Source organism: Equus asinus, chromosome 21 (assembly GCF_041296235.1).
Source record: "Equus asinus isolate D_3611 breed Donkey chromosome 21, EquAss-T2T_v2, whole genome shotgun sequence".
Lineage (NCBI taxonomy): Eukaryota > Metazoa > Chordata > Mammalia > Perissodactyla > Equidae > Equus > Equus asinus.
Window position 1 is genome coordinate 46588767 of NC_091810.1, and position 18032 is coordinate 46606798.

General features: G+C 54.7%; 1 protein-coding gene across 1 annotated transcript; it reads right to left on the reverse strand.

Annotated features, from left to right (window-relative positions):
• Positions 1–3034: 3034 nt before the first annotated feature.
• On the reverse strand, positions 3035–16854 carry ITIH1 (inter-alpha-trypsin inhibitor heavy chain 1). The gene is made up of 22 exons (XM_014826611.3): positions 16709–16854; positions 16451–16471; positions 15959–16125; positions 15388–15492; positions 14856–15018; positions 14202–14315; positions 12712–12837; positions 12502–12618; positions 11621–11789; positions 11408–11533; positions 10308–10489; positions 9846–10031; positions 8610–8749; positions 7823–7977; positions 7708–7722; positions 7285–7305; positions 6751–6831; positions 6528–6641; positions 5268–5469; positions 4179–4345; positions 3459–3570; positions 3035–3313 (listed from the first exon to the last, which is right to left on the reverse strand). The coding sequence occupies exons 1-22, from the start codon at positions 16820–16822 to the stop codon at positions 3184–3186; spliced, it is 2727 nt and encodes a 908-aa protein (XP_014682097.3). The 5' UTR covers positions 16823–16854; the 3' UTR covers positions 3035–3183.
• Between the last annotated feature and the right edge of the window lie 1178 nt (positions 16855–18032).

An 18032-nucleotide genomic window follows, 5' to 3' on the forward strand; every position in this document is an offset into this window, starting at 1 on the left:
CACTGACATGGCCTCTGGTGTGGCCTCCTGGATCGTGGCCCCCCTCCCTTCTCAAGGCAGCCAGGGCACACAACCAGACCCATCACCCTAAGGTTTAGATCTCCATGGCTGAACCTCTTGCTCATTACCCTTCTGCGGTTTCTGTCGCCCCAAGGAAAGGACAAACCCCAAGTCCTGGGGTCCACCTGTCTTTGTGACCTGGCTCCAACTTGCGTTTCTGAACTTACTCTCTTTCCACTGGCATGCTGTCCCGTTTCTGTACATCACATCTCTCATCTTTGTCAGGCCCTGTGTTCCTCTCTAGAAGCCTTCCTCTTTTGTCCACAGCTGACATCAGCAGCCCTGCTCCGCACTCCAAGCTCCCTAAGGGCCTGTCTGCTCCATCATTACCTTTATGCATTGAGGTTTGCATATTTGGGTCTGACTGCCCCCTCTAGACTCCTGGAGGGCCAGGCCATGTCATGTTCACGTTCCCAGGGCCTGACCAGGGACTCAGCTGCCCTCGGCCTCTTGGGGAGTCATTCCCTGAAAAGTCTCCAGTGAGGCTGGAGCTCTGCCCTCCGGGACAATGGGAGCTTCAGAGGCAGGGTCTGGTCTCCTCCTAGTGGTGGTTGGGACCTCCTGGGCCATACCAAGGTTCTGCCAGCCCCCAGACCTTCCAGAGTGGCCAACAGCTGCCTCCCATTCCCATGCTCTTCTGAGCAAAGTGACCCAGTGACCCTCCCACTCAGCAATGATCGATGGAGTTGATGAGGATGCCTGGGTGTAGGGCAGCTAATTGATGGATTGTACCATGGTGTTGGCTGAAAGCTCTGTACTGACTGTGAAATGTACAGGGAGAGTTGACTGCTGGGAGCAAAGAAACAGTGAGAAGGCAGAAAGCAGAAGTTTTGAGGCAGCAGAAGCCACAAAGAGGGAGTGGACTAATGATCGGAAGTGGCAGGAGTCACAGAAACAATGACAGAGAGTTGCCAAGTCAGTAGAACGATGGCAGACCAACAGCTGCAGCTGCTGAGGTGGCAACTGCCTGTGTTTGAGGCCCGGCTGGGGGCTCCTGTTCCCCTCAGACCTCATGGATCCTTACACCAACCACCCTGCCAACTGGCACCGAGCTCAGGGCTGACCGAGAACAAACCCAGCAGGTGCTGACACCTGGGAGCAGAGAGAAGACCCCTTTCAGAGCTTTGCCATCAAGCCCTGCAGTCTGGCCTCGAGTTTCCAGGTCCCAGGACATCTCATTTACGTGGTCATTTTCAGCGCCTGTGGTCACTGACCACTGGACAGCTTGGGGCTGTGGCAGAAATACTGTCCTGCCAACTTTGCCTGATGGCTCTTCCTCATGGCCCTGCAGCTGCCTGTGGAGCTTCCCCCAGCCCCATTCCTCTAGGCTACCGCCTCATCCCCAGATACATGGAGTTTTGTGGGAGGAACTTGAAATAGGAATTCTGAGGCTGCTCAAGAAGCCCCTGAGGGATAGCTGGGGACTTGGAGGGACCCAGAGTCATCATGCAGAACTTAGAATTAGACAGAATCTAAGAGATCTTCAAAGTTCACCCCATTTCTGCTCTACAGGAGGGGAAAATGAGGCCCCAGTTGGGCAGGGCCTTGCTCAGGGTGACCAGCCAGCTGGCAGCCCATAGCTCTCCCCTGAGAAGCGCAGGATACTCCAGATGGCGGGTTGGTTTCTGAAATTCCATTGGCCGCCGCTCTCCCCAGACTGCCCCTGAGGGCTCTGTGTTCCCTGGGCCTGGGCCAGCCCTGGAGCTCAGCATTTGTGCTGTTGATCTGGGCCCTCAGTTGGAGTGGGAATGGACAGAAGCCAGCAGAGAAAAAGTAGAAACCCTCTGGAAAGGAGTAGGCAGGGCCCCATCAATCTTCACCAGAAGGACCAGCAGCTCCAGAAAGTACAGGTTCATCTCCCTGCACCCTGTGACTTTGCATTTTAACTGGGTGCCAAGGCGAAGCTGGGAAGGAGCCCTGAAGGGACAATTCCCGCCATCAGGGTGAGGAGCCAGTGGGCTGCTCTCCCTGCCCCATGAAATCACAGCTTCTGGGCCATCGCTGTCTCTGCCTCTGTCGGAGGTTGCAAACCCCGAGCTGGGTAATCGAGCTGAGGCTGGAGGCCCAGGCACTGCCCCCTGAGGCCCTAGCTCCAGCGGTGCAGACTCCAGCTCCTGGTTGGACTTCTGTAGACATATTTCATGCACTTCTTTCACATGTTCATTTTAAGTGATACTTTGGAATATCTGGAACCAAATCCCAACAGGCTTTAGCCAACAGCTGCCCAGGCTGACTGGAGTATTTACATGGGGGTGGTTAAAAACACAGATGCCGACACAGACAGCATGGGTTCAAATCCCAGCTCTGCTACTTACAAGATGAGGGATTTTGGACAAATTACCTAACTTCAATTTCTCAGCTGTAAATGGGCATGATAAAAGCATCCCCAGGGGGGCCAGCTCTGTGGCCAAGTGGTTAAGTTCATGCGCTCTGCTTCCGTGGCCCAGGGTTTCGCCAGTTCGGATCCTGGGCACGGACATGGCACCGCTCATCAAGCCATGCTGAGGCGGCATCCCACATGCCACAAGTGGAAAGACCCACAGCTAAAAAATACAGCTATGTAACCCGGGGGTTGGGGGAGAGAAAAAGTAAAAATAAAATCTTTAAGAAAAAGGAAAAAAAAGCATCCCCAGACCTGTTGGGAGCATGCGTTTAGTTAATTCAATCAGGGCTCCTAGAACAGTGCCTGGCTATAGAAAGCACTGAGTCAGCTGTGGCTGTTGCTGATCATTCCAGGCCCCACTGCCAGAGTGTTCTTTGATCCCTGAACCTATTGGGGGAGCTATGTGCAGGGGACATAGGGGCAGTCTGAGGGCATGGGGCAGGCAACTGCAGAGAACACTGTAGTGTGAGGGCAGAGTTGGCATGGCCTCCCTCCCAGCCACCAGGTCTGCTGTGACCCCTGAGCCCTTCCGATGGGCAGCATCTTGGGTTGCCTCCCTGCCATCCTCCCTCCCAAAAAGCAGCCAGCCTGGACTGGACATAGTCTCTCTTTAATGGGAGCATGGGTGCTTTGATACAGGGGACCAGCTTGGACAGGGAGGTGTGGCCTGGGCAGAAGGTCACTGCTGTCCTTTTCCTCTGCCATGGTCCCAAGGCAGGACAGATGTGCTGGCAATGGGCTCAGAAGATATCAGGGACGATATAGTCTGTGTGAATGCCATCAATCAGCCCAGCCCCATTGTTGTGGACGAACCAGCAGGTCACCTCAGCCCCATGCCGGGGGTCCTTGCTGTAGTCTTTTTGAGAGCCCCTGGAGAGAGACAGGTCAGTTTTTGGACCTAGCAGAGCTGCACCTCCCCAGGAAATCCACCCCACCCATGTGACAGCTGGAGGAAGGCCTGGACCTAAGATGGAGAATGCCAAGGGTAGAGATGCTGGAAGGGCAACCCACCCACCTTGTGACTGTCAGCCGGTGGTTCTTCACCACCATGGTGGCATCTGTCTTTGTGGGGTCAGAGCCTGGGTGGAGGTCGGACACTTTATAATCAAAGGGGTGGAAGAATTGTCCTGGAAAGACACGTTGGAGGCAGCAGTTACCATGGGGGGCCTTGCTCCAGCCTTGCACTCAGCAGGTGCTCACTGGAGGTTTAGAGAGTTGCTTGAACATTTTTTTCAAGGACTTGACTGTTTCTGATAAATTTTAGCATCAAAAGCCACCTTTAGTTCACCTGCTATAGAGGAGCAGATATATTGCCAGGTGGCTGTACCTCTTGTCTTTTGGACTGATTCCAAAGGAATCTGGCTGGGAAGAGAGGTTTGAGGGGTAGGTGCCTATAGAAAGCAGGGTCTGCAGGAAGGCCACAAGGAGAAGCAGTGTGGCTGATGACTCATCCCTCCCAGGAGGTCTCTGGGAGCCCACTGGACCTTTCTGTTTGCTAATTGGCCATCTTCCCACTTGGTCCTGGGCTCACTTAAGCTTTAGTTTCACTGTGTGTTTGATTGCAGCCTCTTGAGGGACAGGACGCTCACCAGGACAATCCCTCTTTGGAGCTCTGAGCCTTGGAGGCCATGTTGGAGGTGAGCCTGTCCTGGTGCCCGGCTGCAAACCTGACCCATGGCGAGTCCACTGACTTCAACACCCCACCCCACAGCTCTGCCCGCTTGGCCAGCCATACCCAGCAGCCCATGCGTCCGCCTTGACATCTGGTGACTATCCAGCACGTAGAAGCCCAAGAAGTCTTGGTGACTTCCCTTCCACACTCGGTGCAGAACGACCTCGAAGGTGCCCCTGTCCTCTACAGATACCACCAGGCTCTTCTTCCTGTTGATGGTCACCACCACCCTGCAGGGATGGGTGGCCATGAGGGCAGGTGCAGCCGCACTGCACTCCTCTCCATTCTGCTGCCCTTGTCCTCTAGGACTCAGCTCTTACGAACTTCTACCCTCATCCCCAGATGGTTGAGTGTTTCCTGCTCTGTGCTCCTCCTCACATGTTGCTGTTGTATGTGGGGCCCTTGCAATGTGCTAGGCTCTGTGTCAAGCCCTCCGTGCAAACTGCATCATTCAATTCTTACTCTGATCCTGTGAGGACGAAGGCTCAGAGAGGTTAAGTAACTTGCCCAAGGTCACACATCTGGTAAGTGGTAAAGCCAGGACTTGGACTCCATCCTGCCTAATATCAGTGTCTGTGTTCTTTGACTCCCATTCATCACCTGTGTCTTCTACTCCAGACTCTGCCCACCTCTTTCTACAGCTCTGCTGGCCAGCATCGGGCTCTGGTTTTGCATCCACAGAGCTTGTTGAATGAATGAATGAGTGAGTGAATGAAGGAACAAACATGAGACAAGGCATACTACGATAGGTGCTGAAAGAGAAGCCCAGAGAATTCTGGAGCTCAACAGAGGAAGAGACTAGGAGGGCTTCAGGGAAGAGGTGGCCTTTATGCTGGGCCTGAAGGATGAGTCGGCTTTGTTTGGTGGAGATGTAGGTGGACTGCAGGGTGAGGGTGCCATGGGAACACAGGCATCCAGGCAGCAGGGCCCAGAGCACATGTCCAGGAACCAAGGGAAATGAGGGGAGTGGTTCACAGGGTCTGACATGTCTGCACAGTCCACACTGAGGCCACGGGGACATCGCTCTCTGACACGGCTCGGGGGATGAGGGCCCAGCAGGCTCAGGTAGCAGAGCTGGCTCTGGGGCACATCCTCACTGCACCTACCCCTGCCTCCCCTCCCAGGCCCCGGCCCCGGCCCCAGCCCGGTTACTCGTCCTGCCGCAGCAAAGCCTGGTCCCTCCAGGAGAACACGGGCCCACCCGAGCGAGGGTTCAGCATAATGTTCTGAGGAGTCACTTCCAGCTGAAAGCCCGTTGCAGGGTTTGCGATCCCCAGCCGCCCGAAGTACGTGCCCTCATGCTGCCCAGGGCTCCTGGCGTTGTTGCCAATGAGCTGCCCATTCACTGAGAAGCCTGCAGTGAGGTGAGGAGCATCTGGGTCTGGGAGGGGCAAGCTTGTGCTAGACTCCCCCCCCTCCAAGCCTGCCTTTGCTCATGGCGTGCCTCCTTCCTGAGAGATCCCCCACACTCCACCCATGCCATGTTGTCTTTGAGGGTCTTGCCTCCCGAGGGGGCCTTCAGAACCAGTACAGGCTGCACCCAGCACAACCCACCTCCCCTCCCATCCTGCCACGCTAACTAGCCGGTGCTTAGTTCTGGGCCTTGAAGGAGGTCTTGCCTCCCTGAAGACAGGACTTGGGGCTGCTCTTGCTCCATGACCCAGTCAGCCCCAACAGGGGCAGGCCACAGCAGGGGCTGCAGATGAGTTTGTGGGGCCTCTTCACAGAGGCCTCCACTGACCCGAGCAACCAAAATCCCCCTCCTTGTCTTCACCAACCCAACACTGCACGTCTCGTGCTCTGAAATGCTCACCTAAGGATTTGCTCACTTTTTTGTCTCCCTTCCATAAACTCCATGAGAGCAGGAACTTCATCTCGGGTGCCCCTCACCCCCAGCCCTAGCAGGTGCTCAACAGACATTTGCAGATAGCACAACTGGAGAGGGATGGAGGGAGGAGTGGTGGAGAGATGGAGAGGGAGTCATTCCTGCCACTTGAACACTCCCGGGGAGCCGGACTCGGAGGGTTGCTCAGTCACGCTGAGGGGAGAGGAGGGGGCAGGACTGCTACACAATTTTTAGGACTCAGTACAAAATGAAAATGAGGGGCCCCTTGTTCAAAAATTGTTAAGAATTTCAAGATAGCAACAGCAGAGCATTAAACCAAATATGGGGCCCTTCTAAGAGTAGGGTCTTGTGTGCCTGTATGGTCACGGGCCCATGAAGTAGGCCCTGCATAGGGCCCAGGCAAGTGGACGGGAGGAGAAGGAGGCAGGTCGAGCCCAGCCAGGTGACTGGTGTACAGGCTGTGGGGAGTGGAGGCCACTACCACTGTCCTGTCCATAGCACGAATATTGAGGGTGGAGGAGCCCAGGCCCTGCCCTGTCTGGCAGAGGGCACAATGTCACTCATACCTGTGTCAGGGTCCTGCACCAGGCTCAGGACCACACCAGGTTCTTCATTGATATTGAAGCACAGGGTGTCCTCTTTCTGGGGCACGTGGATGATGAAGTGTGGGTCAGTGTCCACTGGGGGCACAGCATGGGGTCCGTTAGATTGGGTACCAGGCAGATGTGGCCAGCGGAGGGCAGGGGTTCAACCAGGGAGAGGTGTCCCTCAGCCCTCCCAAGAACTCACCGCCAGTCACTTGGCTTGGCAACTGCATGACATTGGAGCTGGGGCGAGTCGGAGAAGGCTGCGAGGCGGACAGCACGAACGCTGACATGTGAAGGGGAATGGCATTTAGAAGGAAGGTGGCTGGGCCTTTCCTGGAGCTGCTGGCTCCTTTTCTGAGGCCCCTCCCCCCCAGCGGGGCTGCCCGGTGGCCACAGGAGCAGGAGCAAACACAGAGCCCTTGATGCCTCTCAGAAGGTGGGAACAGAAGTTTGGCCGAGCACAGGGGGCTGGCCCCCTCTCTGTCGCCTTCCATAGGTACCTGGTGGAGCTGGTGGCATGAGGGTGGGGAAGGCCAGGCCCATGTCAGGGGGACAGTTCTGAGAATTATCAGTGAGAGCAGTGAGGAGAGGTGGAGCAGAGGCAGGAAGCTTTCTCATCCTGCAAGTGGGGTGATAACCTAGGGCCTCTGCTCAGGACCGACTTCACAGCCTGAGGGACAGCAACGTGTGGAGTAGAGAGGGAGAGATGTGCATCATGGGGACAGCTGCCACTTACTCTTTCTGTGTCCCAGCATCTCTGTAGAGAATGATGACAGAGAACAGAGTTACCCTCAGCACCCCACATGAAAAGCACGCACCTCATTCCCCAAGTGCACCCCAGGCCCAGAGGCCCATCAGGCCTGGGCTGGCCCTCCTCCTGAGGGTCCCAGCCCTCCTCCAGGGCCCCAGATCCTTGCAGATACGTGCTCAAGCAGAGGACCCAGATGGAGGCTGGCGGGGGTTCAGGCTGTTTAAGGGCCCCCAAGCACACAGGAGGCAGCAACTAGTTTGTGGCCAAGTAGAAAAGGGCATCTCGGGGAAGGAAGAGACCATGAAGGGGTGGAGACAGGGAAGATGTGGGATTGGGGAGCTGTGCCTGGGGGCTGGATCACATGGCCCCGATGCCCCTCGAGAAAACCAACGTGATTTAAAAACTCACCCAAGGGCTGAGAATCTGGAAGGAAGAGAAAGGGAAGAGAATCAAAGCCCAGGAGATTTTTGGCCCTCAGAAGCCTCCCCCTGGCCCACAGCCTCCCCCTCTGCAGAGCCCATACCCTCTGGGGGCTTGTCAATGATGGGCTTCAGGCCGTCCTCGTCCTCCATGCCCCTGATGGTCATGGAGGTCAGCGGGGTCACGAACTGATAGGCCAGTGACATCTGCAGGGCCTTGGCTGTCAGGTTGGCCTTCTCCTCCCCCTCTAACTTCATCCTGCGAGACAGACACTGACTCCAAGCCCCATAGCTTAGATGACAATGGACTTGCACTCCCTTGTCCTTTCACTCATTCAGTCATTCAACAAAGATGTATTAGCACCTGTAGTGCCCCCATTCAGTAGCTGCCTTCAAGGACTTCATGATTTAAAGACCCCCCTCCCCCCACAGAGAAAACCTGGAGATTTGGCAGAGTTAGGGGATGTGCCTCAGAAATACACAGAGGATTTAACAGTCGTGAGCTTCTGGGAAGTGGTCTAATCTCTCTGAGCCTCAGTTTGCTTGTTTGTTAAATGGGGATAATGAGGACATTCCCCTGCATGTTGTGAGGATTCTGTGAGTGTGTCTGGACACAGCAGCCCAACCATAAAGGGCAGCCTCCCCCACAGCAGCTCAGTGGGGACAAACAGTGGGTTGCCCTGTGCCCCCAATGGGCCCTGCCCACACTATTGACTGACTGGTTGATATTAACTTGGCAAGTGAAGCAGAAGGACAGTAAATCTGACCTGCTTACAACCTCGAAGGCCCAGAACCGCCCCTTCTCTGTCCACCTCATCGGTCCAAAGGCCCAGGGGCAGGGGGTGCTCTGGGGTGGATGATGCCCACTCCAGGTGTCTGCAGGGGTCGTACCGCTTGGCCAGCAGCTCCTGGATGGTGAGGTAGGCCCAGAGGCGTTCGATGTGGTTCTCCAGCATGTGGCCCCGCTCTTGGAGCAGTTTCTTCATCTCTTCCTCATCTACCAGGCAGGTTGTCTTGAATTCTTGGCCCTCCTGAGGGGTGTGATGGGAGAGAGGCCGTGCATCATGAGGAGCACAACCAGTGGCTGGTGCTCAAGGCTCTGAGCAGCCCTGCCTTTGTCTGGTCTCTGCAGCTTCCTCCTTAGCACACCCCTCTTTCCTGAGCCTGCTCTCCTCATGCTCATTCATCCATTCATTCCATAAAAGCTTGCTGAGCACTCTCTGTGAGCCAAGTTGGCCCAGCTGCTGGGGATCCCATGGATGGGAGGACCAGGCTCTGCCCTCATGGAATTACTCTCTCTGGGGGATACCAACAAGCATCCAGCTGCTTCCACCATGGCCTGCTCCTCCAAAAGCCCACCACCTCTCCAGTGGGCGGCACCATTCAACTTGCCACAGCACATGAATGTGCCTTCTCTCCCCAGCTACAACAATGAGGGCACCACTTCCCGAGGGCATCCCACGCACCAGGCACTGTGTAAGCATGGATTATTTCATTTACTCCACAGAACTCTCCAACGCAGTGTTACCCCCGTGGTACAGAAAAGGAAACTGAGGTCTAGAGAGCTAGACTCATTTGCTCAAGGTCACCTAGCTGGTTAGGGTGCAGTCAGGGTCCTGCTCAGCCCTCCTCACACAAAGCCTGAGTTCTGAACCCTCAACCACACTGCAGGGCTCGAGTCCACACCCTGCAGGGCAGGCTCCAGGTCTCACAGGCCCATGACCCCCCAGTGTGCATATGCACACGTGCACTGCACCGTGGCACAAAGCTGGGTACACACGTGGTGTTTGGGAAATGGTTGTCAAATGAGAAAGGAGAGGCTGGCCTCTTGCTCTCTCATGCCTTGGGGGGAATGATGTGAGGAGTAACAAGTGGTCCATTTTGGGCCGATGGTCAGTGAACTACAACTAATCAAGGTTACGTTGGCCCCATTCCAGACTGTCCAGCCCCCTGGGATGCCTGCGTGGAGGAACCTTCAAGCCTGGGTGTGTGTGGCATAGTGCAGGGGTGGAGGCACTACTCTGGAGAAAGAGAGATCCCCAGGGGTAGACAGGGATGGGGAACAGTGTGGGTTTGGAGCCTCTGGGTGCTGCCTGGCTTCTCCACCCTCTGCAGCCCACTATTTACCCCATGGGCCTGTACATCAGCCTTGAAGCTGCTCAGTTTATGGTCAGCGACGCGCCCAGCCACCACGATCTCTGAGCCTTCATAGTACTGTTTATGGCGGTGCTGGGTCAGGGCTGAGACGGCATCCTGGGGATACTGCAGCTCCACATCCACCAGCAGGGGGGTGGCTACCTGGTCGTAGAAACCCTGCAGGAGAGGGGGGCACAGTCTCAGAACTGATGGGTCACCCTGAGCACCCACTGGGAAACCCACTCATAAAGCGCAGTGTTTTGATCTCCACTTTATAGGAGGAATCACAGGCTTATGAGGGTAAACTAACTGCCTTGAGGTCATGTAGCTAATTCGAACGCCATGCCAGAGTTTTATCTGCTCCTCTAGGCTGATGGGCCAATGGTTGCCAAGGCTGGGCTCCCCGTGGCATGGTGCTGGCAGTGCGTTGGGGGTCAGGGGGGACAAGGAGACCTGTAGCTGCTGGGTGGCATCATGGTCCTCGTAGATTCTCTGGGCTCGTCCGTTGTTTTCCATGGACATGACCTCCAGGAAGTTGAAGTCCACGTTCTGGCCGAAGCCCAGGTTGTAGAGTGGGAACTTGCCCCTGATGGCGTTGCGGACATTCTTGAGGATTTGGGAACGGTCCGTCACCCCTGCAGCCACACACCGGGCAGTGACAGGATACCAGCTCACAGGCATGTGGGGCATGAAAGGACTTTGGGGTACACTCCCCGGGGGCCAAGCCTCCCGTCTCAGTCTATATTGGTATCTTGAGGCAGCGCCTCCTGCTGGCTCAGCTGGGCAACTGCAACAGCTTCTAACAGCTCACAGATCTTGCCCTTCTACAGGGATCCATCACAAGCAAACCTGATTCTGCCCTAAATCCTCCCACGACTTCTTGCTGTGGCCTGCGAGGCCTTGCTGACTTGTCCACCCTTCTTTTACTTCTTCTGCACATGCCTGCTGCTCCTGGGCAGGGCCTGCCAGCACACAAACCTTTTTATGCTCAAGCTGCCCGTCTGCCAGGGATCCCTTCCTGCTTCTCTCCACCTTCCAGACAGAGCTCAGGGGTCACCTCAGGAGGCCTTCTGGGACCCTGCCTGGGCCAGACACCCGTTGTCCATGGGCCCACAGCCTCCTAGCACTCTGTTCTTTCAGGGTCCTCAACAGAGTGTCTGCTCCTGGCTCTGCCTCCCCCAGTGGGCCCAGGGCTCCTTAAGGGCAGATGCATTTCTTATTCTTTTGGTCCCTAGCCCTGGGCTTGGCACACAGTCAGTGCTGAATACATAGTTCATTAAACTCAACCTAGGAATCCTACCCATCCTCCTGGGCCAAGTACAACCCTGTGTTGGGCAGCAACTTCCCCAACTTCCCAACACAGGAGAGAAGTGCACCCTGGAGCTTCTGCAGACTTTAGGGTCTGAACTCTGTGTTTAGACCAGTGCTTGACTTTGTCCTGAGCCTTTCTCCCCCCTGACAGCATCCCCAGTGGTTGGGTTTCCAAGTTCAGCTTGAATGCCTTTGGTAACGGAGAGATCACCACCTCCCAAGGTAGCCATCCAGGTGCTTACCCTCTGTGGGCTCGCCATCTGTCAACATGATGAGAATTGAGGCATGGTTGCTGACTTCTGGGAGGCTTCCCTGAGCTTTGTTCAAGATCTCAATTCCTTGGAGCAACCCTCCATTCAGGTTTGTGGCTGCAAAGGAGAGAAAGCAGACCTGTGTATGCCCTCATTCTGAGGGGACAGAGGTGACACCAAGGTGGCCCAAGCCCCTGTCCTTACACCCTTCCAGAGTGAAGCGCTGCACGAAGTCCCGAGCCGCTTGCAGATTGGCGGCAGATGCGGGCACCAGCGAGCCCTTCCACGACTGCACGCCAGACCCAAAGAGGACCAGGTCGAAATAGTCTCCTGGCCGCATGTCCCCCAGGATTTTAAGGAGCGCTTCCTTGGTCTGTAAGGACAGGATAGTCAGTGCAGGGACACGGACCCAAGCATAGTGCCTCCTGTCAGCTCCAGATACCCCTTTCAGAGATCCAGAGGGGAGAGGTACCTGGTGGAGAGGCAGGAGGGGAGGGACAGGACGGCCAGGTGGTGCTAGGAGAGAAGCATCCTGCCAGGCCCTGGGAGTGTATCAGGGGGATGGAGGAGGCAAAGGGACCCAGTGTGGGGAGAAGTGACCAGAAGTTTGAGTGGGGCAGGATTAAGAAAGATGACCCTAGGGGGCTGAGTTTCTAAAACTCTGCTTGTCCAGCCATGGTCTCACTGCCCTATGGGCAGGACACTTAGAGCACTGTGGATGGCGGGCTGTGCCCTACTGTAAGATGCTTCCCCACAGATGGTCGTAAGTATCCCCGGCACTTTTAGCATCCAGGTTTCATCTTCCAAGCACTCCCCCATCAATAAACCCCATGACCCTGAGGGCACTGCTATTATTCCCACTTTTGCCTTTGAGGAGAAGTGAATGAATGCATTTGCCCACAGGTGCACAGCGAGGCAGCACAGCAGCTGATTCCAGAGTGCCTAACTGGGATCTCCTGTTAAATCACTGCCTCTGACCAGGAGCAGAAATCCCAAACCCAGAATCTGGGGGCAAAACCAGTGTGGGGTCAGTGATGGGGCTGACGAAGCCTATGCTGTGTGAACCACGTAAAGCTATAGTTTACCTGCTGCACTTTCTGGCCTTGCATGGAAGTGCTGATGTCAATCACAAAAACCAGGTTCTTGTTCAGGTTTGTCAGGTTTTGGGGGGCAAAGAAGTGGGCAAAGTGGTTATTGGTGACCTAAAACACAAAGATCACAACAAATGAGTGAGGCCTTTCTCACAAGCACCCCTGCCTGCTCTCTGAGTCTTGGGCCAGAGGTTTCAGGCTCACCAGGAGGTCGCAGGGCTTATCTCGATTGACATCATAGGTCACCCTGAAGTCCCCATTCAGCAAGGATGTGGAGCACGTGGGGCAGGATTGCTGCTGGCCCACGGTGGGGCGGAAAAGCACATGACCCTGGAACCAATGAGGATGAGAGGCATGCCTGGTGTGTGCAGCCGCAAACAGAGTGTTTGCAAAGACAACATAAGGGGGTGTGTGTGCGCGTGTGCGTGTGTTACATGGGCATAGAAATGAGTCTGGGAGTCTGATGGGCCCCTCGCCCAGCTGCCGAGAGTGCACACCTGCAGATGGCAGGAGGGAAGACCTGTTCTTTACTTACATACTTCTGAATCATTGGGATTTTCTACAATAAGCATCACCACTTTGGGTGCAAAATAAAACCAAACTAACAGCAGTATGAGAGCATGAGAGACGTCAGTTAACTCAAACTGTCTGGTGAAAAAACAAGGCTACAAAACTGTGCTGGACAATAGAACCTGAGTAGACAAAGGGCAGAGGCTGGAAGGAAGGGCCCAGAGTGGGGGCTGAGGTCTGGGGTTGACTTGGAGTTGTGCTTGGGGAAATTAGGGAGGGTTTTTACTCAATACTGTTCTGTACTTCTGTACCTTCCACATTTTCTTTAAAGAATTTTTTATTTTTACTTTTTATTTGTTAAAAAAGTAAGATGTTCATTAAAAAAAAAAGCTTGAAAAGAATTGTTAGGAAGACAAAACCCATCCCCTTTGTTCCCTACTTAAGCAAGCATGTTTGCTAACACTCTGGGGTATCATGTTTTGTTTAAAAGAAACCCCTCTAAAACTGTAAGAAGCAGTTCTTTTAAGTGAAGTGTTACGGGATCACCACCAAAAGTAGTGGGAGCTAGAGGGTTGGCTCCTGGCTCCAGTTGAGGGCGAGTTAGGAAGCAGGGCACCAGCTGGCACCCATATGCCACACTCCTCCAGGACCTAGGGTAGGAGCAAGCAGGGGGCTTCTGAGATTCCTGCAAATGGGTGGCAAGTGACAAGCCGCAAGTGGCTGGATAGGCCAAAGGCCTTTCCAAACTTAATTATGTTTCCAAGAACACTGAAGCTTGAAATCATAACCACAACAACATCTGAGATTTACTCAAGTGCCCTATATTTCCCTGAATGCTCTCCTATGGCTGTGTGACAGGCAAGGAGGAAACTGAGGCTCAAGCAAGGCAGCAACTCACCCCAGACCACACAACTGGCGTGGCCACCTTCTCCAGCCTCAGCATGCAGGCTTTTGCTAATTTGCTCTGAGAACCAGGGGTTTGAGTTCCCCTGGGATACCAACCACAAAACACCTGCCTTTCTCACCCTTGGGGCAGCCTGCAACCCGTGCCTGGCTCCCAGGACAAGGCTGAACAGTCAGTGATGAGTTGGGCCAGGCTGAGTTGTCTTGGAGGGGGGGTGGGGTGGGGAGTGGGGCAGGGTGTTGGGGTGGGGTCCGCCACCATCCCCAGCCATCCCATGCACCTTTTTCCCTGAGAAGGACTTCTTGATGATTTGGGTCGCCAGTTGCTTGGGGAGGAAGGAGGCCTGGGCATCCAGCTTGCTGATCCCCTGGGGCTCAAAGATGTCCACGTCGATCTGCATCATTGAAGCAATCCCTGTACCAAGGCTCCCATTTGGGCCATCATCAAGTCTCAGCCAAGAGCCAATGTGTCCTGGCCACCTACTGTGTGCAGTGCCCACCCAGCCCTCAGCACAGGGCCTGGCATGTCATAGGTACTCCAAAAATACCGGCCCAGTGAAGGTGTGCATGCCTGCTCCCCTCAACACGGCCACCACTGAGGTGCCAGTGACAATAACAGCCCCTCAGGCCACCCAGGACTTTCTGGTTTACAAACTACCTGGACATTCAATATCTCTTGTGATCCTTGTGGCAGTCCTGCGACACACAGGAACCCCCATTTAACAGATGAGCAAGCCGAGGTTCAGAGAGGAGGAGAGGGTTGGAGGGTTCAGGGAGCTCCCAGCCCACAAAGAGCCCGGGGAGCCCACCCTGAGGAGTCTGTCCCCTTCCCTGCGTGCTCGGGCCTGGGATGGCACATGGCAGGTGCCAAGCCAGTGCTTGGAGCCACCATGAGAGAGAGACCACTCCCCTGCATGTGGTCACCTGTAATCTACCTCAAAATGATCCACCAGCTGCTTGGGCTTGACTTTGATGACAAGGTCGTACTGCGTAAGTTTTCGCTTCAGCACCTCTTCGTAGGTCAGCCGGAATGTGGCCTTGCTCCGGGGACCAACGATAAGGTTGATAGTGAATTGCTCCATTGTTCTCCCCGAGGCCCTAGACATGCCACCAAAGGCAACAACAAACAGACAAATGGTAAGTGACATGAGTGTCCTTGTCACTAACGCAAGGCCCTCAGAATCAATTTCTCTTATTTTAGTGCTGTTCTCAGGTTTCCTTGACCCTCACCTTTGTCTTACTTGGTTGGTCAAGGTCTGAGCCCAAGAACAGGACCCCACTGCTCCCAAAGGCTGGGAGATGGGCAAGTCAACACCAACCTTGTCCACAGCCTTTGAGTTTGGGCAGTTTGCTCGCTTCCCATTAGCCCAAGGCTGCTTTCTACTGAAGCCCACCTTGCAGTCCTCGGATCTGTCCTGGCTGGGGAAGGCAGCCCCAGAGACTGGGCCAGAGGGGCCCAGAAATCACCTGACAAGGCCGGCATTCTCTCCTGAGATGGCCGCTTTCCGGTACTGCTTCCATGCAGTCACTTTGTCCTTTATGTCCCCAACAAATGCCTGTCCATCTGCTGTGCTGCAGAGAGGAAGAAACTCTCAGGGGAGATGCCCCTCCCTGAACACGCAAGTCCTTCATGTTGGAGGTACTCCCAGCCCAGACCTTGAGAAGGCCCTGTCCAGGTAAGCACTCATGGGACAGCATTGCCTACTGACCTCTCACTGCCCACAGAGCTGCTTAGGGGCCCCACAGCAGTGAGGTGGGCAACTGTGGCCACTAAATCCAGCAAAAAGCCTTGGGTACCAGCCCTTGCTCCTTGGGCCCTAGGCTGAAAACATACCGTCAGAGGCCCCAGTTTGCTCCCCAGGATGGGAGCCCATAACAGACCTAAAGAGCTTGTTCCTCCCCTTGGAGCTGGAGCTGGCCTGTGGCCCTTTGGGAGATGAGGAGATGGTCTGCACTGTCTGGCCCCTCTGAGTTGTGGGCTTGGGCTGGGCCTAGTGAAGGGACAGCTCTGAGTGTGGGAGTCAGGCAGGGCACACACATGGCAAAGTCACTGATGAAGGCCGTCTTGGGGATCTCCACATCGAAGGCCACTTCCTTGGCTTCATCGGCGCTGTTGACCACTTGGCTGGTAATGACACAGTGGGCGAAGCGAGAGGTGACTTTGCAGTTGACTTTCAAATTCCGGATGATCACGCCATCAACAGCCTACAGTAAGATGTGAGGGAGCTGTGGCTGGGATGGGGGGGTCTCTGAGCCCGAGAGAGACCTTAATGTTGTACTGGGGCTCAGCACCCAGCTCTGACACAAGTTGACTGAAGAACAGACCAGACCTCCCTCGAAGACCTGTTCCATTCTCTCCGCATGAGACCATGCAGTGGGGTGTGAGGTAGGATGGGAAAGCCCCCATTTCCCAAAGACGGGAGTCCTTCTCCCCAGAGCACTAACAGAGGGGCAAACCCCTGAGGGAGGGGGAGAACAAGGCTGTAATAATGGCCCCACCACAGATCCCTTAGCCGAGGCTCTTACTCACTGTGTTCACAGCCTGTCGCTTCTGTAAAACAAACCAGGTGCAAGTGTGAGTGTGAATGCTCAGGGGCCCACGGACTATTTGTTAAGGGATGGGAGTGCGACACAGCCTGTGTCCTCTGCCCTTGGCCTCACCTCTCCAGTCAGAGGTGATCAAGGTAGGTGGGGGTGGCCCCAGCCCCTAGGGTAGGGGTCTTGTGTCCCTCCCAAGCCTGATCCAGGCCCAGCTGCCTGTTTCTGCCCTGAGGGTTTACCCACATACCTCGCTGCCTTTGGGCCTGCCTGTGGGTGAACCTTGAGCGGGCATGGCCTGCAGGGCCAGGAGGGGCACCACGTACATGCACAGCAGCCCCCGCAGCCCCATGGTGCCATCCATGGTCTCAAGGCTCCCACTGCCTTGTCACTTCAGTCAGGCCATTAATCAATAAAGTGCTGAATAAACACAGATTAAACATTAGACAGGGTGAAGGCAAATATTACAATTTGGAGCATCAAAAAACGGCAGTGAAAGCTTTCTCCCTGAGGGGATTCCCAGCTGTGTAAACTCCTAACCAGACTCAGACCACATCCCTCTGTATAGAACTGCACTCAGCCAGCATGAATTGTGAAGACCCCAATGACTCGTCTAATGCTGGGTCTGGCACAGGGCAATACTACTGATACAGTGACATGTGGCAAGAAGCCACAGTTAAAAATGGATTTCTAAACTTCGTTGGGTGTCACTTTCAAAATCCTTTAAGTATCAACAGACTTTTCAGACAGCCACACTTTGACCAGGGAGGCAGATACTGTGGCTTAGAAAGTGTCTGTCCACATCCTTGTTTCTGATGATGCCACCCTAGCAGCAGTTCTGCCAGAGGCAGCCTGGGCAGTCCTGGTAATGCCTAATGGGTGACCCACGCTTTAGGACAGTTGCTTCATCTCTCTGGTCCTTCTCGCTCAGATTTGGAAAGAAGAACAGAAGTAAGCCTCATCGTTCCTCCATCTGAGCAGGACTGCCTGGCAGATAAAGGAGAGACAAAGATGAATACCACATCGTCATACTGGAGGGCCGACTGTGTGCCATGCACTGCTCTAAGCCCTGTATTGTCTAATTTTATCCTTATGATGTCCCTGGGACATTGGTCCCACAGCAAGTGACAGAACATGTATTCAAACCCAGATCTTTCAGACTTCAAAGCCAAAGCCTATCACATAATGACAGAAACGCCTTCCTTGTTATTAGGAAGAAAGGAGAAGCAGAGTCAAAGGCCCCAGAGACCCCTCTTGTACCTGCAGTTTCTTAATTTTTATGCCTAAACTCTCCCTGAGTCCCACAAGCCACAGCACCCTGGGCAGACATGGTCCCTGGGCAATCCACTCCATGACCCTGGGTGGGGTATGCTGGCTGCCATGACCCCAATAAGATAAGGGGCCCAGAGGCCTCTTTGATCTCTGTTTGCTTGCACTGGACTTTGTCTCACAGAGCAGCTTCTGAGAAAAGGTTTATTGACCCCAGGCCAGAATGACCTTCTGGCTTGTTTTCTGGCCTTTGTGGAAGATAAGCTGGATCAACATGAAGCTGTACATTTGAGGTCCTGTTGATT